The following is a 19,466-nucleotide window of genomic DNA, read 5'->3' as shown; positions in this document are numbered from 1 at the left end:
ACTCTCCTTCTACAGGGAGTACGTGTCCCCCAACAAACCCGTACTGATCCGGAACGGTCTCCAGCACTGGACAGCCAATAACAAATGGACGCCACAATATCTAAGGTTTGTGCCGTGTCGCAACGCGCTTGTCAGCTATGTTCAAGACTACATCATGACGGACACAAAGATGTTGTCGACAACGTATCGACATAATCGTGACATATTCATGTGTATTAAGCTAACGAAGTTCCACATGGAGAGAAAGTAAGGGAGAGAGGGGGTAATGAGAAAAGGTGAGAGACAGAATGGGAGAGAATGAACGAATGAACAGATTGACAGGTAGCAGCGATTATTAATTGAATTGTGATAAATGACGAGGCTCACGTTGATTTCAGGGAGAAGATCGGAGGGTGCGTGGTGACGGTGGCGGTCACCCCCAACGGTTACGCTGACGCCATCACGGACGGAAAGTTCGTGATGCCGGAGGAACTGCGGATGGAGATGTCAAACTTCCTGGACATAATGGAGCACCCGGACCAGCACAGTGGAGTCTTCTACATACAGAAACAAAACTCCAACTTCACAGACGAGTTCAGAGAGATCATCGGTGACGTCGAGTCGGACATCCCCTGGGGAACAGAGGCGTTCGGTGGGGTTTCTTGATCGTTATATAATTTATTTTTAAACCCCTTAATTTAGAAAATTATTCACATATTTGTTTTAACTCGGATTCGGCGATATTTTCCTGCATCGTGTCTTTTGACAGATTTTCTAATTCATTTTCTGCAGGTTCACTACCAGACGCGGTCAACTTCTGGATGGGGGACACTCGAGCTGTTACCTCCAGTGAGTTGAGTACACTATATACACCGTACACCGTACTTTCAATCTGAATTAAGCTGGATCTTTATTAACCCTACCACAATTATCCCTGTTTCGTAACTTAATCTCAGTTGATTTGTATATCTGTCTATATCAGTCGGTATACTACAACTTACTGTTACTACATTTGTAATGACACAGCAATGAGAGTATAATGAAATATATTTTTTACGCGTTCAGTGCACAAGGACCCGTATGAGAACCTGTACTGCGTGGTGAGGGGCTCCAAGACGTTCCTGCTGATCCCTCCCACGGACGCCGCCTTTGTTCCTTACGGTCAGCAGCGGCATCATTATTATCTCTCTAATGAACTGATTTATAATGTTTGTTCTTTATCTTAACTTTTTGTTTACTATAAACACATTCGTTTTAAAATACGATGTTTTTTCTTTACAGAAACGTATCAAGCTGCGAAGTTTATAGAGAGAGATGGAGAGTTTCAGATTGAGGACGACGTTGCCACGGGCGAGGTAGATACCATGTATATCACTATATGTATATATGTAGGTTACTGAGCCAGAAATTCATCATACATGATTGCATATTGTTTGAAAACAATCCGTCAAACAAATAGTAATAAATAAAATAGAAGATTAAATAAGACTGCATTTTCAGGTGCCGTGGATAGCAGTAAATCCCCTGAACCCAGACCTGTCGCTCTATCCAGAGTTTGGGAAGGCCCGGGGGGTGGAGGTCACGGTGCGGGAGGGGGAGATTCTGTACCTGCCCTCGCTCTGGTTTCATCACGTGCGGCAATCCCACGGCTGTATAGCAGGTACGGTGTCCGTCCCGCCATTTATCAGTTCTCTCATCAGACGTGTACACTGTAATGGCAAAACATACTGTAAACTACAGAAATGCCTTAATGTCTTATTGATCTTAATAAACTAGTATTTCAAAGGAGAAATAAAACTGAATAATTATATACAGACCCCCAGTAATGAAATATGTTGACGTTATGTTGAGGCGACCGCCCGTTGTATCTTGATATTGAATTCCAGAATTGCGTCTTTCTCTTTCAGTGAACTACTGGTATGACATGCAATTCGACATCAAGTACAATTATTACAACTTCCTGCAAAATGTCAACAGTGTAAATAGAAAAATGACGAAAATCTGAGAAGGATACTAGCTGGTTATTGAAAAATTCCCGTAAAGGTCGTTCATTAACTAAAGAGGACTGATAACTGTTGGGGTCGTGACCCGCTGAGCAGACTGAGGGGTCACGCCTGATCACGCCCGTGTGGTGCCGGGGGGGGGGGGGGGGACGTTCATGTCCAAACACACCCCAGCCCACCCTACCTTCAATGTTGGAGAATTTACCATGTATGTTAATTGTTTTCCAAATAAAAGCTGACATTGAAAACCATGTTCCATATACATTGTTGTTTGTTTAGTATGAAGTATTGTATTGGCAATTCAGTTATAAAATTGTGGATATAGACAAATTAATTATAGAATTAGACAAACATACACACGAAACGAAATTGAATTTTAGCAAAAATAAAACCCCCCAAAAAACAAAAACTGACTAATACTAGAACCTTGCAAAGAGGTATAGCGCCTTTTCCCATTATTTCACCTACACCTGTGTTCGGACGGAAAGTACCTGTTACTAAAAATAGCTTCAGGTACCTTGCTGTCGCAATATGAAAGTGGATACACTTTACTGATTTTATAATGGTGTCTGTAACAACTGATTTGTCATAAATTCGGGAAACTCTGTGTATAACAGTAGTTGATATTCTGAACCGTGATTAATTCAAGCAAAGTGCAATGGATCTAAGTGTAAATAGAGTACATGTACAGTGTTAATGAATAGAACTGTTTATATTGGGTGTACTCATACTCAGACTGAATTAAACAAGATAATTAAAAAAAGAAAAAAAGAAAAGATATATGTAACTTAACATTCATGTTTCAATTTAAGTGAAAACAAATTACTACTTAGTGGATTTGATCCAGCGACCACAAAATCAAAAAGACCTCCGCATTACCACTAGGCCACGCATCTAACATTTTGAACCAATGCATTTTCAATATATATGGCTATAAACATGACTGTATTATATAGAAAAGACACTAATTAAAATATTTGTCTAATTTTCAGTACGAAGACCACGTTAAACGAAAACTAATTCAATGTAAACGTGTACTACAATACCTGTAGAACATAATTTTAATCGGATGTCTTTGGTTTAGATCGAGTGGTTCAAATAGTCAAATATCCAATTGTTTATCGTATACTAACTACTTTCCTTTATATCCCTTACAAAACCTAAATATTTTAATGATGTCGAGTAAGATTATTAAGACTCTGAGAACATAATGATTGTGTAATTTGCGTTTCTTTGAATATATTTAAACTAAATATTGTATATTAAAATGTCTGATGTTTGCAAAAGGCTATATTTGAGGCCAAATCGTATATTAAGTGCGTACACCTCTTTTAAAAAATGTAAAATATACACTATTATATCACATTATATATTTTAGAAACTGGGAAAAAAACTGACATAAATTCATCATCACCTGTTATATTCACCTTTGCCAATTATTGTAATTGTGTTTGTGCCAATAAAATATTTGTATTTGTATTATTATTATTTTTTTTATTTTATTATTTTCATTTAATTCTTTAAAATTTGAGGTTGAATAATATTTACCAACAATAGCCTATATGATAACATTTTAAATGTGCCGCGTAAAATATCCTCCCACCAATCAACAACGCTGTTACAAATCGTGGATATGTTTGAAACAAACGCTTGATAGACCACGAAGACACCATTTTGACCAATCAACGGAGTGCTTCTATTTTGCTGTAGCAACGACCGTTGCCAAGTACTCCATGAAGTTTTGCTAATCACGAAAGGTGTGTTTACATCCACGGAAGGTAATTTTTCTTAAACTTTCTACATACAAATCGAATTTATTTGTTTAAATTATTTAATGATACTTTAAATTAGTCAGTCAGATAAATAGTTACGTTTACACAAAGCGTTTATATCCTTTTTCTTCGTTTCATGGGGTACATAAATTTATCAGTTAATTAGAGATACACATACAGTATATATTTGTTTCTACGAGTAACACACAGTCTACTTTAGTCACTTGCTTTTTTTATTGTTAAGTATGTAGCACCCTAGTTTAATATAGTAATTTGTAGAGGCTACCAGTTGTCTGACATGTGGTTTTAAAATATGTATAAACGATATTGCATCTGTGATATTTAAATCGTTGTCAACAATTAATGATTCCAATTTTCAGAAAAATGGCAAAACTAGTCCAGGGCCCAACTCGCTTCACCCACCCTGAGTGGACAACTTCCAACTTGACACACTATGCAAACGCTGAGTCAGAGAGAGCTGCCGCAGAAAGGCTTGTTGAGGAATCAAAACGCTTATCTGAAGAAACAGCAAAACGCACTGAAAAGACTCAGAGAGATGTCAGCAAAAAATTGGGTAAGTTTCAATATTCTTTAATGTTGTATATATGCCATCACATGGTAGAGTTTTTTCATGTTTTGATAATCTTAAGGTTCACGTCCATACAGTCCTTCATAACTTGTTTATTGTATTCATGACATATGTTTGCACAAATTGAACAAGTACAAGAAAATAGACCTTTTGCACAAAAGTTACATGACACGGTTAGTCCAAAGTTTTGATGCCATGCACAATTTTCTTTATTGCATGCAAAGTTAAATCTTTATTTATTATTTGAGACAAAATTAGGAGAGTTTTAAAAATCTATATTGTCATGTTTGCTGATTTCAGAACAGAGAATTGATGACATCAAGTACTGGAAGAAGGAGCTGGATGATAAACTCGCCAATTTGGTGACAGAAATCGACAGTCTGATCGCATTCAAGGCCCGAGTGGAGAAAGCTTTGGAGGCCACAGCTGAGCCACTGCACATTGCCAAGCAATGCCTACTCAACAGGTAAATTATCTCTTCTCCCCAAGCAGTGCCTGCTGAACAGGTGCCTTATTTCTTCATTTCTTGGCCAAAAACATATTTCTTTACTGTTATCTGTCTGCTCCTCATTTTATGAACCAACCTTTATAAATTATCCATGTTCCAACCCTTCCTATTTTTTGCACATGTTACAGAATACAATCCAAATATTACTTGTTTGGCCTCAGAGTTTATTGTCATAAAACTTACTGGTACCTGACATAAAAATCATGTCATTTCTACCGATATGAAACTTCAGTGAAGTTTGTACATTGTGTTTTTAGGGAGAAGAGAACCTCCATTGATTTGGTCCATGATGATGTACAGAAGCAACTGATCAAGGAAGTAGAGACAATTGAAGGAGTTCAGGCCCTCCTTAACAGAACTCTAGAACAGACCACTGAACAAATAAGGTGAGAGTGCCATATACAGTATAGTATTTAGTGCTCTTCATTGAGGTTAAAGTTCTACTAGAAATTGACATTTTAGATCCATCTATGACTAGTTACTTGATTGTCAATCTTTGCACATATTTCAGGTTAAACAGAAAATCTAAATATCAGCTAGAAAAAGATTTGAAGGATAAATTTAGTGCTTTGTCAATTGATGAGTATTGTGCCGAATTAAGAAACAATTCCCATGGACTTAAATTCAAAGATGGCGCCGCCAAAATTGAAGCCAAGTAAGTAACCTAAAGACGTTATTGCAATAAATGGAAATATGTATAGAATGTAAATTAAATTGAATTCTATGTCACTATGGTGGATTTATTTATAGCTCTGTATGCCCAGAAGATTGGCAGGATTTCTCAGATGCTAACATTCTGAAGGCGGAGAGAGAGCGCCAGAGCTCGGTGGAACTCCGCACCTTGATCGACGGAATCCTTCAACAGACATCCAATGACATGCGCAAACAGTGCAGTGATGTCAATGTTGCCTTCAACAAAAGGATTTCAGAAACAAAAGACACCAAGAGCAAGCTGGAAGATCACCTCAACAAGGTCAGTTATCTCCTTTAGTATGTAGCTATTAGTATATCCATTGGGCACAACATACCCAATGGATGGTCTGATAGCATTGTGCAATCAGACAGAACTCAATCATATTCAAAACAGCTATACTTCAACATTGTCATACTGTCTAAATATAGCATTTCAGTAGATGATATCTGATAAAATGTTTGTTTTACAGATTGTTGGACAAATCAAGGAGGCGGAGGAGAACATTGCCCGGTTGAAGAAGGCCATCGACGACAAGGTCCTGCCCATGCAGCTGGCCCAGACCCGACTGGACACACGAACAAACCGCCCCAACGTAGAGCTCTGTAGGGACCCAGTCCAGTACCGACTCATCGAGGAGGTGGGCGAGATTGAGTCTTCCGTGGCTCAGCTCCAGGCCAGGCTCAAGCAGACAGAGGACTCACTCAAGGGACTCATCCGTAACCAGCTGGCCCTGGAGGAGGACATCGGGGTCAAGGCCAACACGCTATTTATAGATGAGGTGGAGTGCATGGGCATGAGGAAGAGCATAAATATTCAGAATTTCTAAAATAACTTTCTGCACCTAACACCGTATATCTGCCAGATTGAGTCTGAGAAAAAGTGATTTGTAATCAAATGAGAACAGAGACACCTTCATGTGATTAAGACAATAAATTTTCTAGGTATTCCAGTTTTTCCCTCCTTTTTAAAGCAAACACTACTTTGTATGTGCCTGCCTATACACAGAGTACAGAATACTTCTTTTCATATCATGGTTTTCATTTTGATCTACATACAATAGAACTAAGAAGATGGATTTTGTTGTTTTATTTAAGTATTAAAATGTTACATTGTTTGTAAATATTACTTTATATTACGTTGTGTAATATGAGATGAAAATAAATAAAATGTTATATAACATGTCCTTTCTATCTGTCTTTACTTTTCTTTGAATATAGTGGGATGAAACCAAGTTATAGTTTCCTACTAAAATGCAGTATTTTGGCTAGAAAACTAGACTCATTCCTGACAGAAAGCAAAGAAACAACTGTCCTTGGTTGTTAAAGGGCAGTTTTTTGCACAAAAATGAGAACATATTCTTAAATAACTTAGAAACATATAAATTAAAATACAAATTTTACAACAATCCCATCTAAACTTCAAATGTACACTAGAATTCAAATCTTCTGAGAAGTCATAAAAGCTTCACAGGATTTGATAACATGACCAACCAAGTTCATATCCCACTGAACTTTCTAACAAGGCTGTTTATTTCTTAATTAATAATTCATACAATAAAAAATAAAACCAAGAGTGTCTGCCAGCTCTACAATTTGCCAATCAATCTTCAACAATGTACTCTAATTTTCATTATCCAAAGTATACAAAAATCAATTTTTGAAAATTGTTCTTCAATAACAGGCAATTTGAATAAACACAGCATTATCTCCCTTGAAATGGCTGGAATTGACAATGAAGCCACAGACTTGTTAGTGTAAGAAGATTGTCAGAGTTCACATCTTCAACAGTAGGGGTCTTTGCACACCTAAACTTGCCCCCTCCCCTCTACCATGAAGCTGACCCAACCTCTCTCACTGACCCCTCCCCTCAATAATTTACTGACTTTGCTGACACCACACTGACCCCTCTTTAATATTATTCCTGATTTTGCTGAGACAACCTCTCTGTCTCTCACTGACCCCTCCCCTCTACAGTGGTACGGGTCTTCACATCATCATCGGGATATTCCTGAGCTTTCTCCGAGTTCATGACATAGTATTGACCGGTAAACTCCTTGAAATACTTCCCAACATCTGGATGAGGTATTTCACAGTGGGTGTCTGGGTGCAATAGGTTTTCTGTCCAAAAATAAAAACAACTTCAATACAACAGTACTTTAAAAAAAAAAAAATAAAGTTTTTACAACAAAGTACAGAAATAAAACACTGTACTAAGGATATTTTCTCTTGTTTCTTAACACTATAACAATACTATTGATACAGTTGCATTTTCAATCAGTTTATGATTACTGTCATTCACTGCCTAGCAACAGAAATCAACCGTTTTAAGATTGTTTGTTATAAAAAGAAGTAGAGTTTGGCTAAATTGAAGCTGTAGAATTCCCTGCTGGTCCTATTCAGAGCATTGTCATTCTCTACCAACACATACAAGTTCTGTCTGTTTACTTTCTGTGAGATATATACATGTACAACTGTCATCTGCTATACTCTGTCCCAAGTTCCTGCCTCCACAACTTTTTGCTAAATATTTCAATAATCATAAACAGCTTCGTGTCCAAACTTCGTTCATCCAATAGAGTGAAAAAAGATTTTCTGTTTTGAAACGCCCCCTCTACTGCTTCAGGTTTAAATACACAAACAAAAATAAAAAGTCTACAGAGATTTTTCATTGCCACAGGTATTGAAAGTACTTGGATTATAGCATTTAAAAATTGTACAAAGTATCCCAGGTCCTTCATAATGGACAAAAGATGTAATCATTTCCCAGTATAAATCTCCATAAGAAATTTTTGTTCATATTAATTTTTCCGGGTGAAAATAAATGAAGTGTCAATGAAGAAATATTGGATTTTTCCCTTTGTATCAATTTCAATTGTACTTCATTGACAGGTACATGTATTCTCATTAAAATTTTCAAAAGTGATGAAAACAGACACCTTGGACAGACTAAATCAGCTTATGAAATGTTGATGTAATATTATCTTTAATAATATTCAGCATACCTTTAATTAGCATCTGCTTGTGTTCTTTGTAGCATATCTAATGCTGTTATCGTTTATGTACACATTTATCAATTCTCTATGCTTACCATCTGCAGCATATTTAATGCTGCCATCCTCTACCAACACTTTATTAATTCTCTATGCTTACCATCTGCAGCATATCTAATGCTACCATCCTCTAACAACACTATCAATTCTCTATGCTTACCATCTTTATTAATTCTCTATGCTTACCATCTGCAGCATATTTAATGCTGCCATCCTCTACCAACACTTTATTAATTCTCTATGCTTACCATCTGCAGCATATCTAATGCTGCCATCCTCTACCAACACATTATTCATTCTCTATGCTTACCATCTGCAGCATATCTAATGCTGCCATCCTCTACCAACACATTGTAAAATGGCTGCTTGTCCTTGCGCGGGAGCATGTGTACTCCCATCTGTATGATCCAGTCTCTGGAAGCCTGACACGTGGAATCCCAGCCAGAAATCACACACATGTAGTTATACCTGTCAGTTCAAATAAAATGTCATGTCAAATGATATCAAAATGAACTTTCCCCATACTTAGTTGAAAGTGATTGGATTCTGGATTTATATCACTCAAGAAATATAATGCTTCCATCATGCTTCTGTCCTACAAGTCTGACCTTTTATGCTTCATCACCATTCCCACTGAAAACTGGACTTCTTTATGCTCAGCCCTATGCTTGGGTTTTATCTGTATAAAAATATGCAATCAGGATTATACAAACATTTATTAAGAAGAACCTTTTTGATGGTAACATACCAGGTACATTGAACCACATACTGTCCTGCAAATGATCTACAGTCCCAGTTTTGCCACTTTCATCAAAGGCTCACATATATATTTGCTCCCTTTTTTTTTTTTTTACCTTTGTTACAGGATGGGAGAAATAATGATAAATCAGACTGGGATTCGATCCTCAGCCTGAATCTCTGGTCAGGTGCTCTACTCACTTAGCTATTTGGTGCTGGTATTCAAACCATTGTGATCGTCATTACCGGTATATCTCCCATCCCTTTACATCTGGTGCCTGACCAACCCCTGGAACTGAAAGGTTAACTCCTACCAGAAGAAAGAGCCCAGAGTGATTTTTGAGGGTGAAGGTCATTTAAGGGGGAGGAATGTGATGGTCAGACCAGTCCAAATACCAGCACCAGAAAGCTCAGCTGGTAGAGACTTAACTAGAGATTCAGGGCGCCTGTGATTGACCAGTCTGGTCTGTCATTATTTCTCACATCCCAATACACCTTAATCTACCTTTTATGTCTTATCATTTCATGCCTAATTTCCATTTTCTAAGTTAAGTGAAATCATTATTGTTAATTGTTGCCCCCTTCCCTATTTGTTCACTGTTTATACTTTGTACCAAAGTTCATTTTTTGTGTGTTTTTCCCCTCAACTCAGTTACCATCTTCACAACGTCAAGGCTCTGTGATTATGGAACTCCAAAGCCTTGACGTTGTGAAGATGCTCAATTACTGTTCAGTAAGTAACATTCACCGTTCATGTAGTATTCCTCTGTCACTGGCGCAGACCTTAAATACCATTCATTGGCATTCATACAGAAAAAAATCATTTCTGAGACTGTCACAGTATATCCTGTATACAAACTTTAACCAGATAGATATAATACTGTACCTCTCTCTTCAATATATTTTCATTTTCCAGTATACTTCTGTCAACTTCGTTCATTAACAGGGCCACCTGAGGACCACTTTGTACATTGCTGGCAAGGATATCTTGTAATAAAGACTTGATCTAGAAAAGAAGGTCAGGGTCATGTTGACTGACAGATTAACATATTTCATAATGGGTTCATATGCATATTTGTATGTCTCATTCTTATCTCACATTTGTGTGTCAAGAGTTTGTGTTTGTCACATTTTTCATTTTGCATGTTTGCATTTCACATGTTTGTCTAACCCTGTGTGATCCTTGTTTTATAGGTAACATGTCTGTATGATCCCTGTTCTGTGGGTTACCTGTTTGTGAGCCATACCTTGTGTATTATGCTTTATCTGTTGTAGGTTGATACCTTTCATGCTTTTCCTGTTGTAGGTTGACACATCATGCTTTATCTGTTGTACATGTAGGTTGACACCTGTTATGCTTAACCTGTTGTAGGTTGATATATGTCATGCCTTACCTGTTGAAGATTGATACCTGTCATGCTTTACCTGTTGTAGGGTGATACCTGTCATGCTTTACCTGTTGTAGGTTGATATATGTCCTTTTCCTGTTGTAGGTTGATACATGTCATGCTTTACCTGTTGTAGGTTGATATATGTCATGCTTTATCTGTTGTACGTTGATGCCTGTCATGCTTTACCTGTTGTAGGTTGATATATGTCATGCCTTACCTGTTGTAGATTGATATATGTCATGCTTTACCTGTTGTACCTTGATGCCTGTCATGCTTTACCTGTTGTAGGTTGATATATGTCATGCTTTACCTGTTGTAGGTTGATATATGTCATGCTTTACCTGTTGTAGGTTGATATATGTCATGCTTTACCTATTATAGATTGATATATGTCCTTTTCCTGTTGTAGGTTGATACATGTCATGCTTTACCTGTTGTAGGTTGATATATGTCATGCTTTATCTGTTGTACGTTGATGCCTGTCATGCTTTACCTGTTGTAGGTTGATATATGTCATGCTTTACCTGTTATAGATTGATATATGTCATGCTTTACCTGTTGTAGGTTGATACATGTCATGCTTTACCTGTTGTAGGTTGATATATGTCATGCTTTACCTGTTGTAGGTTGATGCCTGTCATGCTTTACCTGTGTTAAGTTGATCCTCAGGTACAGGTAGATTTTGATGATCAGAAACTGGTAGTCTGGATCTTGAGGAGTGGTCTCTAGCATCATCTCTATCGCATCTCGTATGAAGGAGGTGTTATTCTTTATTTGGTGGTGGTTTCGGGCTATGTTTATAAGGTTACGAAGCATTCTCTTGTAGACCTGGTTCAAGTAGAAGAAGGAATTCAGCTTCATCCAATCATGACTTACCAGTAAATTTTTTATCTTCATAGACATTTATTGCCCCAATATTTAAATATAGTATGTTTCTCTTCCTTATCATTAATATTGAGTAATAAACGGAGGTGAATTATGTAAGTTCTTACCTCTATAGGTGGTATGGCATCTGTAAATTTGTAAAGGTCATCTCCTATCTCTGTAAGGAACTCCCCATCGAAAGCATCAATAAATGTGTACTGCTTATCCAATGTTGCCCTGAAATGGAACCATTCATGTTATATTTAAACATTATTAATCATTCCATTGATAATTGTTAAAAACTTATGTTACTTCAAAAATTAATTGTGAAAATTCCTGTAACATCTTTAAACTTCACTGACTGAACACAAGAATGACAAATCAAATGAATTCAGCACCTAACTCTAGATCTCTAGTATGCACTTTATTTAAATATAATGGACTTGCTTTAAACACTGAGTGTGAACTAATATTATGAATTTTGTTTTGAGAGAGAGACTAGTTACTTTAAACTAATTACATTTAGTGTACACTATGATATTTGACATTTAGTGTACACTATGATATTTGACATTTAGTGTACACTATGATATTTGACATTTAGTGTACATTATCATATTTGACATTAAGTGTACACTATGATATTTGACAGTGTACACTATGATATTGGTATTGCCATTTAGTGTACATTATGATATTTGACATTTAGTGTACACCACATGATATTTGACAGAGATTAATTTTTCAACAGGTTAGTCTATATTCAATTTGGGCCATTCCTAGACATACCTTTCTATTACATATACACATGAGATTTAGTGATGTACTTGATCGCGGAGATGCTGCTTTCCACCAAAATCACTAAAATCACTAAAATGGATACACAGCCAAATGTAGTACATTTACAGTAGTAAAGGACTGACTCACATTGGGTGCTCTCTCCACTTCAACAAGAAGTGAGTAGGGAAGTTGATGCAGTCACATGTGACCCCAAGACGTCGGGCCACTGCTGAGTACAGTATAGCCAGACTTATGGGAATACCCATCTTGCGCTCCAGGACCTGAAAATACCATGTTTTAGCCTAAAATAATTTTATGCAACATTTTTGCTTTTTATCTTTACATTACAGTTCCTTTTAAAGGGCTACTATGATTATGGGTAGATGTTGATTAATTTCAACATTAGCAAAACATATTTTTACTTGAGAAACATGTATGAACAATTTAAATTTCATCAAAACTCCATTGGCAAGGGACTTTTTAAACCCATGTAAGAAATGTTCACAAAACAATAAAATGGCAACAGAGATGGGTCATTGTGCAAAGAACAAGTGCACTTAAGCTATAAAGGATGGGCCCTTTTTCAGTACCGTTTTCATGTAGAAAATATTAACAATTTGCTTTTTTCTGTAATATTTAAGCACTGATGGATACTTCTGATTTAAAAGCATGCTTAACTTCACCAAAATTGGCATACATTTTAAACAATTGAGGATTTTTAAGGGTCTATAGACAATCTAAATCTGGAAAAATCATAATGAACCTATTTGATTATTTTAATTTAAATCAGAGGGAGGAGACATTTAAATTGACATTTTTCTTTTGGTGGATCAATTCGTGCATTTCCTGAATTATACTTAATGCATTATTTTATGCCTGGAAAAAATATGATAAAGCTTTGAAGTTGCATATTAGCATTGTGATCAAACATTCCAAACCATGCGAAGTCGATGTAATGCGATTTAAAACGTGTTAGTGTTTTACAGTGAGCACATTTAACAAACTTCTACTTGGATAGAACCCACATGACTATTTGAGATAATTTATTATTATATTATTATTATATTATTATTATTATTCAGGTTCAACATAGGTCACGCAGGTAATTGTTTTAGCTTGCTATGGGAAAAACGTTGAAATTTTCATACATTTTTCCTTTTTAAAGTAACAGTCTAATGTTGTGCAAACTTCTTATTTTCACAAGAGTTTTCTTAATGTATAATGCGTCTTTGGCCTTTCCACAAGTTTGTACACGCTTAGGTTGACAGTAACAAAGGCTTTGAAATGAATCCCCATCCTCGATTTACTATAGAAAATTAAGAATGTCAGCTAACCCCTACTATGTTGTAAAGCTTTGTGCTTTTTATATGCACTAAATTAAGCACTAAAAATTGTTGATTCTTATGGTTTCGATATCAATAGATGATGTAAGATAAAAAATTATAATTAACTTAAATCTTTATTTTTTCACTTTTTACCAGGGCCCATAAAAGCACTCTTTCTTTGACAAAAGTTGATCATAGATAACAAGTGAAGAAAATACTTTGACTGGTCAGACATACCTTTTCTATAAAAGAGTTGTTTTCATCATAATATCTGTCTTTGTTTCCTCTGAAGCCCATTTCATTGTATAATATGCGGTTCATAGTTTCTAAAACTAATCTCTCAAGCTCTGGACTCAAGGTTGGAGTTCCTGATATATACAAGAGTATATTTTTTAAAAGCTTTGGAAATTCCTCAGTGTCAAATGGATAGGCTTAAATTGATAAAGTACAAAAACTGCTTGTAAAGAAATATCAGACACTGTATACCGGTAATGTTAACTGTGATCTTACATCGTAACATGTATTGTGTAGAGACTTGAAGCTTTTCCTGATAATTTGTGTAATTTGATTTCTATTTAATCTGTTCTTTTTATCAATTCAATATTGTAGAAACTATCCATTATTCCCATTTAATAATCGGTACCTGCATTTTACCCTCTTTTATTTTCTATATCAAATGTCTGCATATATGAATGTTTCACCTTGGTTGTACTTGGCCACCAGGTGTTCTCATATTATTAAGGAGACCTTTTTTTAATGATTTCAAATATTATTGATGCCCAGTGATAATATCAAAACTAAAGCACTTTAGATGACCTTTTGGATGTGTTTGCTTTCAGAAGAATAAATATGATTGTGTCCCTGTATATTTTTTAAATTGAAGTTGTTCCAAATAAAATGTTATTTTGATTAATTTTTTCTTCAATATTCTATGGATTCTAAGTTCTTCCTCTGCGTTCTGTAGAAAGTTGACTTGAACCTGAAGATAGGCCATTTTGATTTGAGTTTTTAATATCTTTCAACTAAAACAGTTAATATATTTTTCAGGCTTTTGATTTTGTTAGCTTAAAACCATAATTAGCTTATCTATCTAGTCTATATTCTTTAAATACTGCTGATCTTTCTCATTAAATTGATTATACGTCCAATTAAAAAGTTTATAATTATTTACTTGAAGATTTTAATCATTTTTCAAAAAATTCTATTGGTATTTTTATTTATTTTTACTGATATAGGCAAAATAAATGGTTTTTTGATAAATAATATAACAAATTTAAAGAAGATTTATGTTTAATTTGGCATTAAAAGAATATTTAATATATTCAGTATTGCCAGTAATTTTCTAAATAATTTAATGCATCCTATTCTATTTTTTTTTAAATGCTATCGTTTATTTAAGAAATGAAGATAATAATTTTTCTATTGATCGACGTATCAAAGAAAAAATTGACCGGAAAACTTCATCAATGCGCGTAAGTTTTCTGTTCAATTTTTTCTTTGATACGTCGATCAATAGAAAAATTATTATCTTCATTTCTTATCATTTAATAAAACATTTTCAAATAAAAAAATGTGAAGTGTCATTGATCAAAAATGTAAATAATGTAAATGAAGCGGCGCGTATGAATACAAAACAACAACAGCAACAATATTCAAAATGGATTCGCCTTCAGCTGATGCAGAGCTACTGGGCTGAATTTAATGGATTAAACACAAACAGTGAGTTAAAATCTGAACCGACTGAATTGAAAACGAAAGGAAAATACATGCGATAGCTTGTGATATCATTCACTGTGCAGAAAAACTCGTATTAAAACTAGTTTTCATGTGAGATCGCTGGAATATGCAGCTGGACATAACCATCCAAGGAAAAGCGATCGTGGACCAAAACAGCTAATATGTCGACAAAGAATAGTATGTATAAGCGACTTTTGTAAACTTTGTGGTAACTAGATAGCCAGTGATGTACTTAAATGTATATATCTGCCGCTTGGAATTCACCGAGGGAGTTGATGCATTACTCATAGCTTTTCTTTACGACGCTTATTTTGATGACCGATCATCTACCTGTGTAAATTTAAAAATTATCGTTACCAAATTTGAACAGCAGTGTTACCGTGAAAGTTTATATGCCTATATGTTCGTTATAATATTGAAATCCTTAAAAGGAACAGCCAGCCTCGCTGTAAATGTTGTTTGATCACAAGCAGACGAAATTGTGAGAAGACGCTTAATTTTCTATTTCCTGAATCAAACAAAGTGTTTTGTTTATTTTTGAAGGTTAAACTTTCAAGTTTTTATATTCACAAGTTTGCATTTTGTTTGCTGACAATAAAACAGACACAACTTTACATTTTGTTGACAGTGTTTATCTTGGAAATTCCCATTCTATAAATAGTGTTAGGTCAGAGCAGTTGAGAAAAGTAGATCCGGCGAAAATTTTATTGATGCAGGTATCAAAGAAATTTTTCAACCAATCAGAAGCGCCGATATCTCATCAAACGAATAAATATTAAATGATTTTGCTTTCTTCAAACTATTGTCAGGTAAATGATAACAAATACATTTACATGTGAAAACAGACTATAGCCCCCTGAGCTCTCGGGTGTGAGAATAAAAATGTTGGCCAGGTGGGAATTAAGAATTTCAGAATGTTGGCTAAGTGGGAATAAACCGTAATTATCCATATCTGACAATGTATACCTGTATGACGGACGCCTCACCTTTGTTATATTTGGCCTTTAGATGTTCTGGCAGGTGCTGTTTGACCCGGTCTGCGATTTGATCCAGCTGCTTGGTGACCTCTATCTCTGATACGACCTCTCGCGGTTGGAACCACTGGCTCAGGATTACAGCCCCTGGGAAGGAAGGAAAAAAGTGTAACAAGAGAAAGTCTACAAACAATTTTATGTACGGTATGTGCTGGCAAAGGTTTTATCTTTCAATCAGAATCAAAATATTACAAGAAAAATTCATTGTCAGAACTTTGTTTGTTGTTGTGAAAAACACTATGGAGGTAAGTAAACTATCACCCATTTTGGGGGATTTCAAAAATTCTTAATATTCCGAGTACAAAATAAATACTGGTACACTTGTATACCTTTCTCCAACTTCTGTTCACCTGGTGGCTCCTCTAAGTGAGCCTTCCACTGGACGCTCAAATGCAGGTGTAGAATGTGGCGAAGTAACTTCACTGCATAGTACTTGTTAGTCAAGTTTTTAGACCTGCATGAATATAAAATTATTTTTATTAAGATTGAGTTTCAGTAAAGTAAAGCCATGTAATAAAGTTTCTATTATATTCAGTGTCAAAATTTTGTTGGCGTAATTACTTTAGTTCTTGGGTAACAAATACGTAAAACTATAAATAAATCACAGTATTGTTAAGAATTGAATTATTAGGAAGAAGGTACCCGGACCCCTGAAACTACAATAATGTTTGGGACTTTATTATTAGGTATGAAGTAAACATGGAATCCACAAAAGTAGTATAATACTGTAATCAAAATGGCTAAAAACAGTTTATCTACTTTATAAATTACATCCAAAAACTTACTGACAATGATAAACCATTAACAAAGCACTGAAAGCAGATAATATTATTATACTTTAGTATTCTACATATGTACCAGTACTACAAATATTTCCTGTGTGGATATCAACATTGAAAATCTCCAAGTTTTGAAAACTTTAGAAATTTTTCCCTCAGGTATACTTTAAAGCATGCATCTACAGACTTACTGTGCTTTAAATTGTTGCATTCTTATCAACATTGAAATGTCGATTATGCATGATTTTCCTTGCATTTTAATTAAGACCTCCTCTATTGAAAGCATGCAATACAAAACACCAACAGTTGACAGAAAAGAGTTCCATGTAGCATAAGATAATCATCAACTTTAAACCTTTCTTTGTCGTGAATGATTTCATTCAGTTCACTGATGATCACTTCCGCAGCATCATGTTTTTCCATCAAGGCAACAACTTCATCAAATGCTTCATCAGAAACCTCGTCCAGTTTATAAAATCGCGGTGACAGTTGACTCACTAGCTTCCGTACAGCACAACAAACCATGATACATGTCCTAAACTCCTTCGACCAGTCTGGGGGTTCATCCAGGGTATATTTTGACAAGAGCCTTGGCCACCTATTCAGTATAGTAGTACAGTAGTACATGTATCAACACTACAACATAAACTGATAAATGAATGGAATTTTGGGGTTCTGAGAAAATACTAAATTAACTTATTTCATTTACATCAGTTCAAAAACAATCAAAATGAACTTTAAGAAATTTATAAACATAATCTTCCATCAAAGGGTTTTAACACTTACGTAACGTTTACAGATTAACAAATAAATTTATATCACACGTTTTAACTAACCTTTGATGGAGTTTTCTCTTCCATAACTCATTTGACATGCAAAGTTTGTGCATTTGATTGCATGTTTGGGACACTCTGCATATATCTCTATATGATATATCCCTATCCTGCAGTATATGATCGATAATTTCGTATGGCAAATCGAGAAACTCTCTCCCTGATGCCATTTTTGTTTATAAATAACACAGAACTCCGAACCCGATGCCTTTTACATGTGTAACGTGCACATGTGGGCGCCTCTTTAATATACATAATATGTATTTTGAGTATTTTGCGATATCAGAAAATTATTTTTGATAAATCATCAATTTCTGATACCAAAAATTCGATATCAAAATAACAACAGATAAAGGTTACAGTACAGGAAGCATTCATTTCTGAAGTCGATCGTCTTATCCTTAGCTTAAATTTTAATATGTAAAAAACTAAAACAAATTGAACATAATTTTCTCTGAAATGACTACAAAATAAAATAATTTATCAATGTGTATAATAGGCCCTAGCAGATGCGGGTCCAGCAATATGAAAACAGAGGGGGGGGGGGGGGTCCAATCGATGAAAATCAATACGTGTACAATTCAGTGCTATTAACGTTTTATTCCGCACAAAAAACAAGACTTTTCGAACATTTCCAATGAGTAAAATGTAACAAACATTTATCACGCCAATATCTAATTCGCTCATGCATAAGACAAGTCCTGTTAATTTTTTATTTACCCATTGGTGAGCGCTTTGGTTTTTGTAAGGATGATTTGCATAATTTCCAGCCTTCATAAACAAGTCTCCAGCGATGAGAACGTTCGTATGTGCTTAACCGAACCTAAGAAACAATTAAATTTTTTAGACTAATTACGAGACTCTATTACATGTATAATAATAGAATTTTTGGGTTTTTTTAAAAATCTCTTTGAAGTTATAATTCTGAACTATTTTTTAATTTTGATATTTAATCGATTGCGCAATTGTATACAAGTAGTCGGCACTTATACATATGATAGATCATATTCAAGAAAGTTTTGAAAAGTTGTACATTTTCGTAATGTTTAGATGTAAACCCTTTTCACGGTATTCTTGATGCAGAATCTCTGATTCTTGAAAACATTTAAACAATGAAATGCTCATGCGGATATGAAGTTTGCTAGCATTGCAGAAAAATATACCCGGTAAAACTCACATAATCGGGTTATGTATATTCTGCAATCTTCATAGCGCGTAAGAAATAAGAATATTAACAGAAATAAATTACCGTCCGCTGTACGAAATTCTTTTGAATAAGCGATTTTAAAGCATTTATTTTAGATAGATATAGTATTAAGATTATAGATGGAAATAAATCGCCTGTAAATACCCATTCTTATTGTTGGAGCTAATACTAATTGGGTGTTCAG

At 35.1% G+C, this 19,466-nt stretch overlaps 3 protein-coding genes across 4 annotated transcripts in view; 2 read left to right on the top strand and 1 right to left on the bottom strand.

Annotated features, from left to right (window-relative positions):
* Positions 1–3,457, top strand: part of LOC105320179 (bifunctional peptidase and (3S)-lysyl hydroxylase Jmjd7) — a 4,267-nt gene extending 810 nt beyond the window's left edge. Inside the window, exons 2-8 of one of the 2 annotated variants that reach the window (XM_066078102.1) lie at positions 1–105; positions 378–617; positions 773–828; positions 1,045–1,140; positions 1,261–1,334; positions 1,480–1,639; positions 1,887–3,457. The exon at positions 1–105 is cut by the window's left edge and continues 49 nt beyond it. In XM_066078102.1, coding sequence (XP_065934174.1) covers positions 1–105; positions 378–617; positions 773–828; positions 1,045–1,140; positions 1,261–1,334; positions 1,480–1,639; positions 1,887–1,984 — 829 coding nt within the window. In that variant the 3' untranslated portion in view covers positions 1,985–3,457. Of the gene's footprint in view, positions 106–377; positions 632–771; positions 829–1,044; positions 1,141–1,260; positions 1,335–1,479; positions 1,640–1,886 lie in introns of both variants that reach the window. The other variant, XM_011418001.4, reaches the window with a different exon arrangement.
* A 166-nt stretch (positions 3,458–3,623) lies between these two features.
* On the top strand, positions 3,624–6,733 carry LOC105320177 (tektin-1). The gene is made up of 7 exons (XM_011417999.4): positions 3,624–3,760; positions 4,135–4,328; positions 4,644–4,809; positions 5,109–5,237; positions 5,363–5,506; positions 5,602–5,824; positions 6,015–6,733. Exons 2-7 carry the CDS (start codon positions 4,139–4,141, stop codon positions 6,369–6,371), a joined length of 1,209 nt encoding a protein of 402 aa, XP_011416301.2. The 5' UTR covers positions 3,624–3,760; positions 4,135–4,138; the 3' UTR covers positions 6,372–6,733.
* On the bottom strand, positions 6,616–18,264 carry LOC105320178 (F-box only protein 21). Its single transcript, XM_066078101.1, has 13 exons — positions 18,079–18,264; positions 17,598–17,840; positions 16,793–16,917; positions 16,416–16,550; positions 13,930–14,060; positions 12,515–12,648; positions 11,716–11,824; positions 11,372–11,551; positions 10,219–10,338; positions 9,203–9,273; positions 8,905–9,062; positions 7,485–7,662; positions 6,616–7,392 (listed from the first exon to the last, which is right to left on the bottom strand). The coding sequence occupies exons 1-12, from the start codon at positions 18,243–18,245 to the stop codon at positions 7,496–7,498; spliced, it is 1,740 nt and encodes a 579-aa protein (XP_065934173.1). The 5' UTR covers positions 18,246–18,264; the 3' UTR covers positions 6,616–7,392; positions 7,485–7,495.
* Positions 18,265–19,466: the final 1,202 nt, after the last annotated feature.

Source organism: Magallana gigas, chromosome 3, assembly GCF_963853765.1.
Source record: "Magallana gigas chromosome 3, xbMagGiga1.1, whole genome shotgun sequence".
Classification (NCBI taxonomy): domain Eukaryota; kingdom Metazoa; phylum Mollusca; class Bivalvia; order Ostreida; family Ostreidae; genus Magallana; species Magallana gigas.
This window is presented reverse-complemented; position numbering and strand designations above follow the sequence as displayed.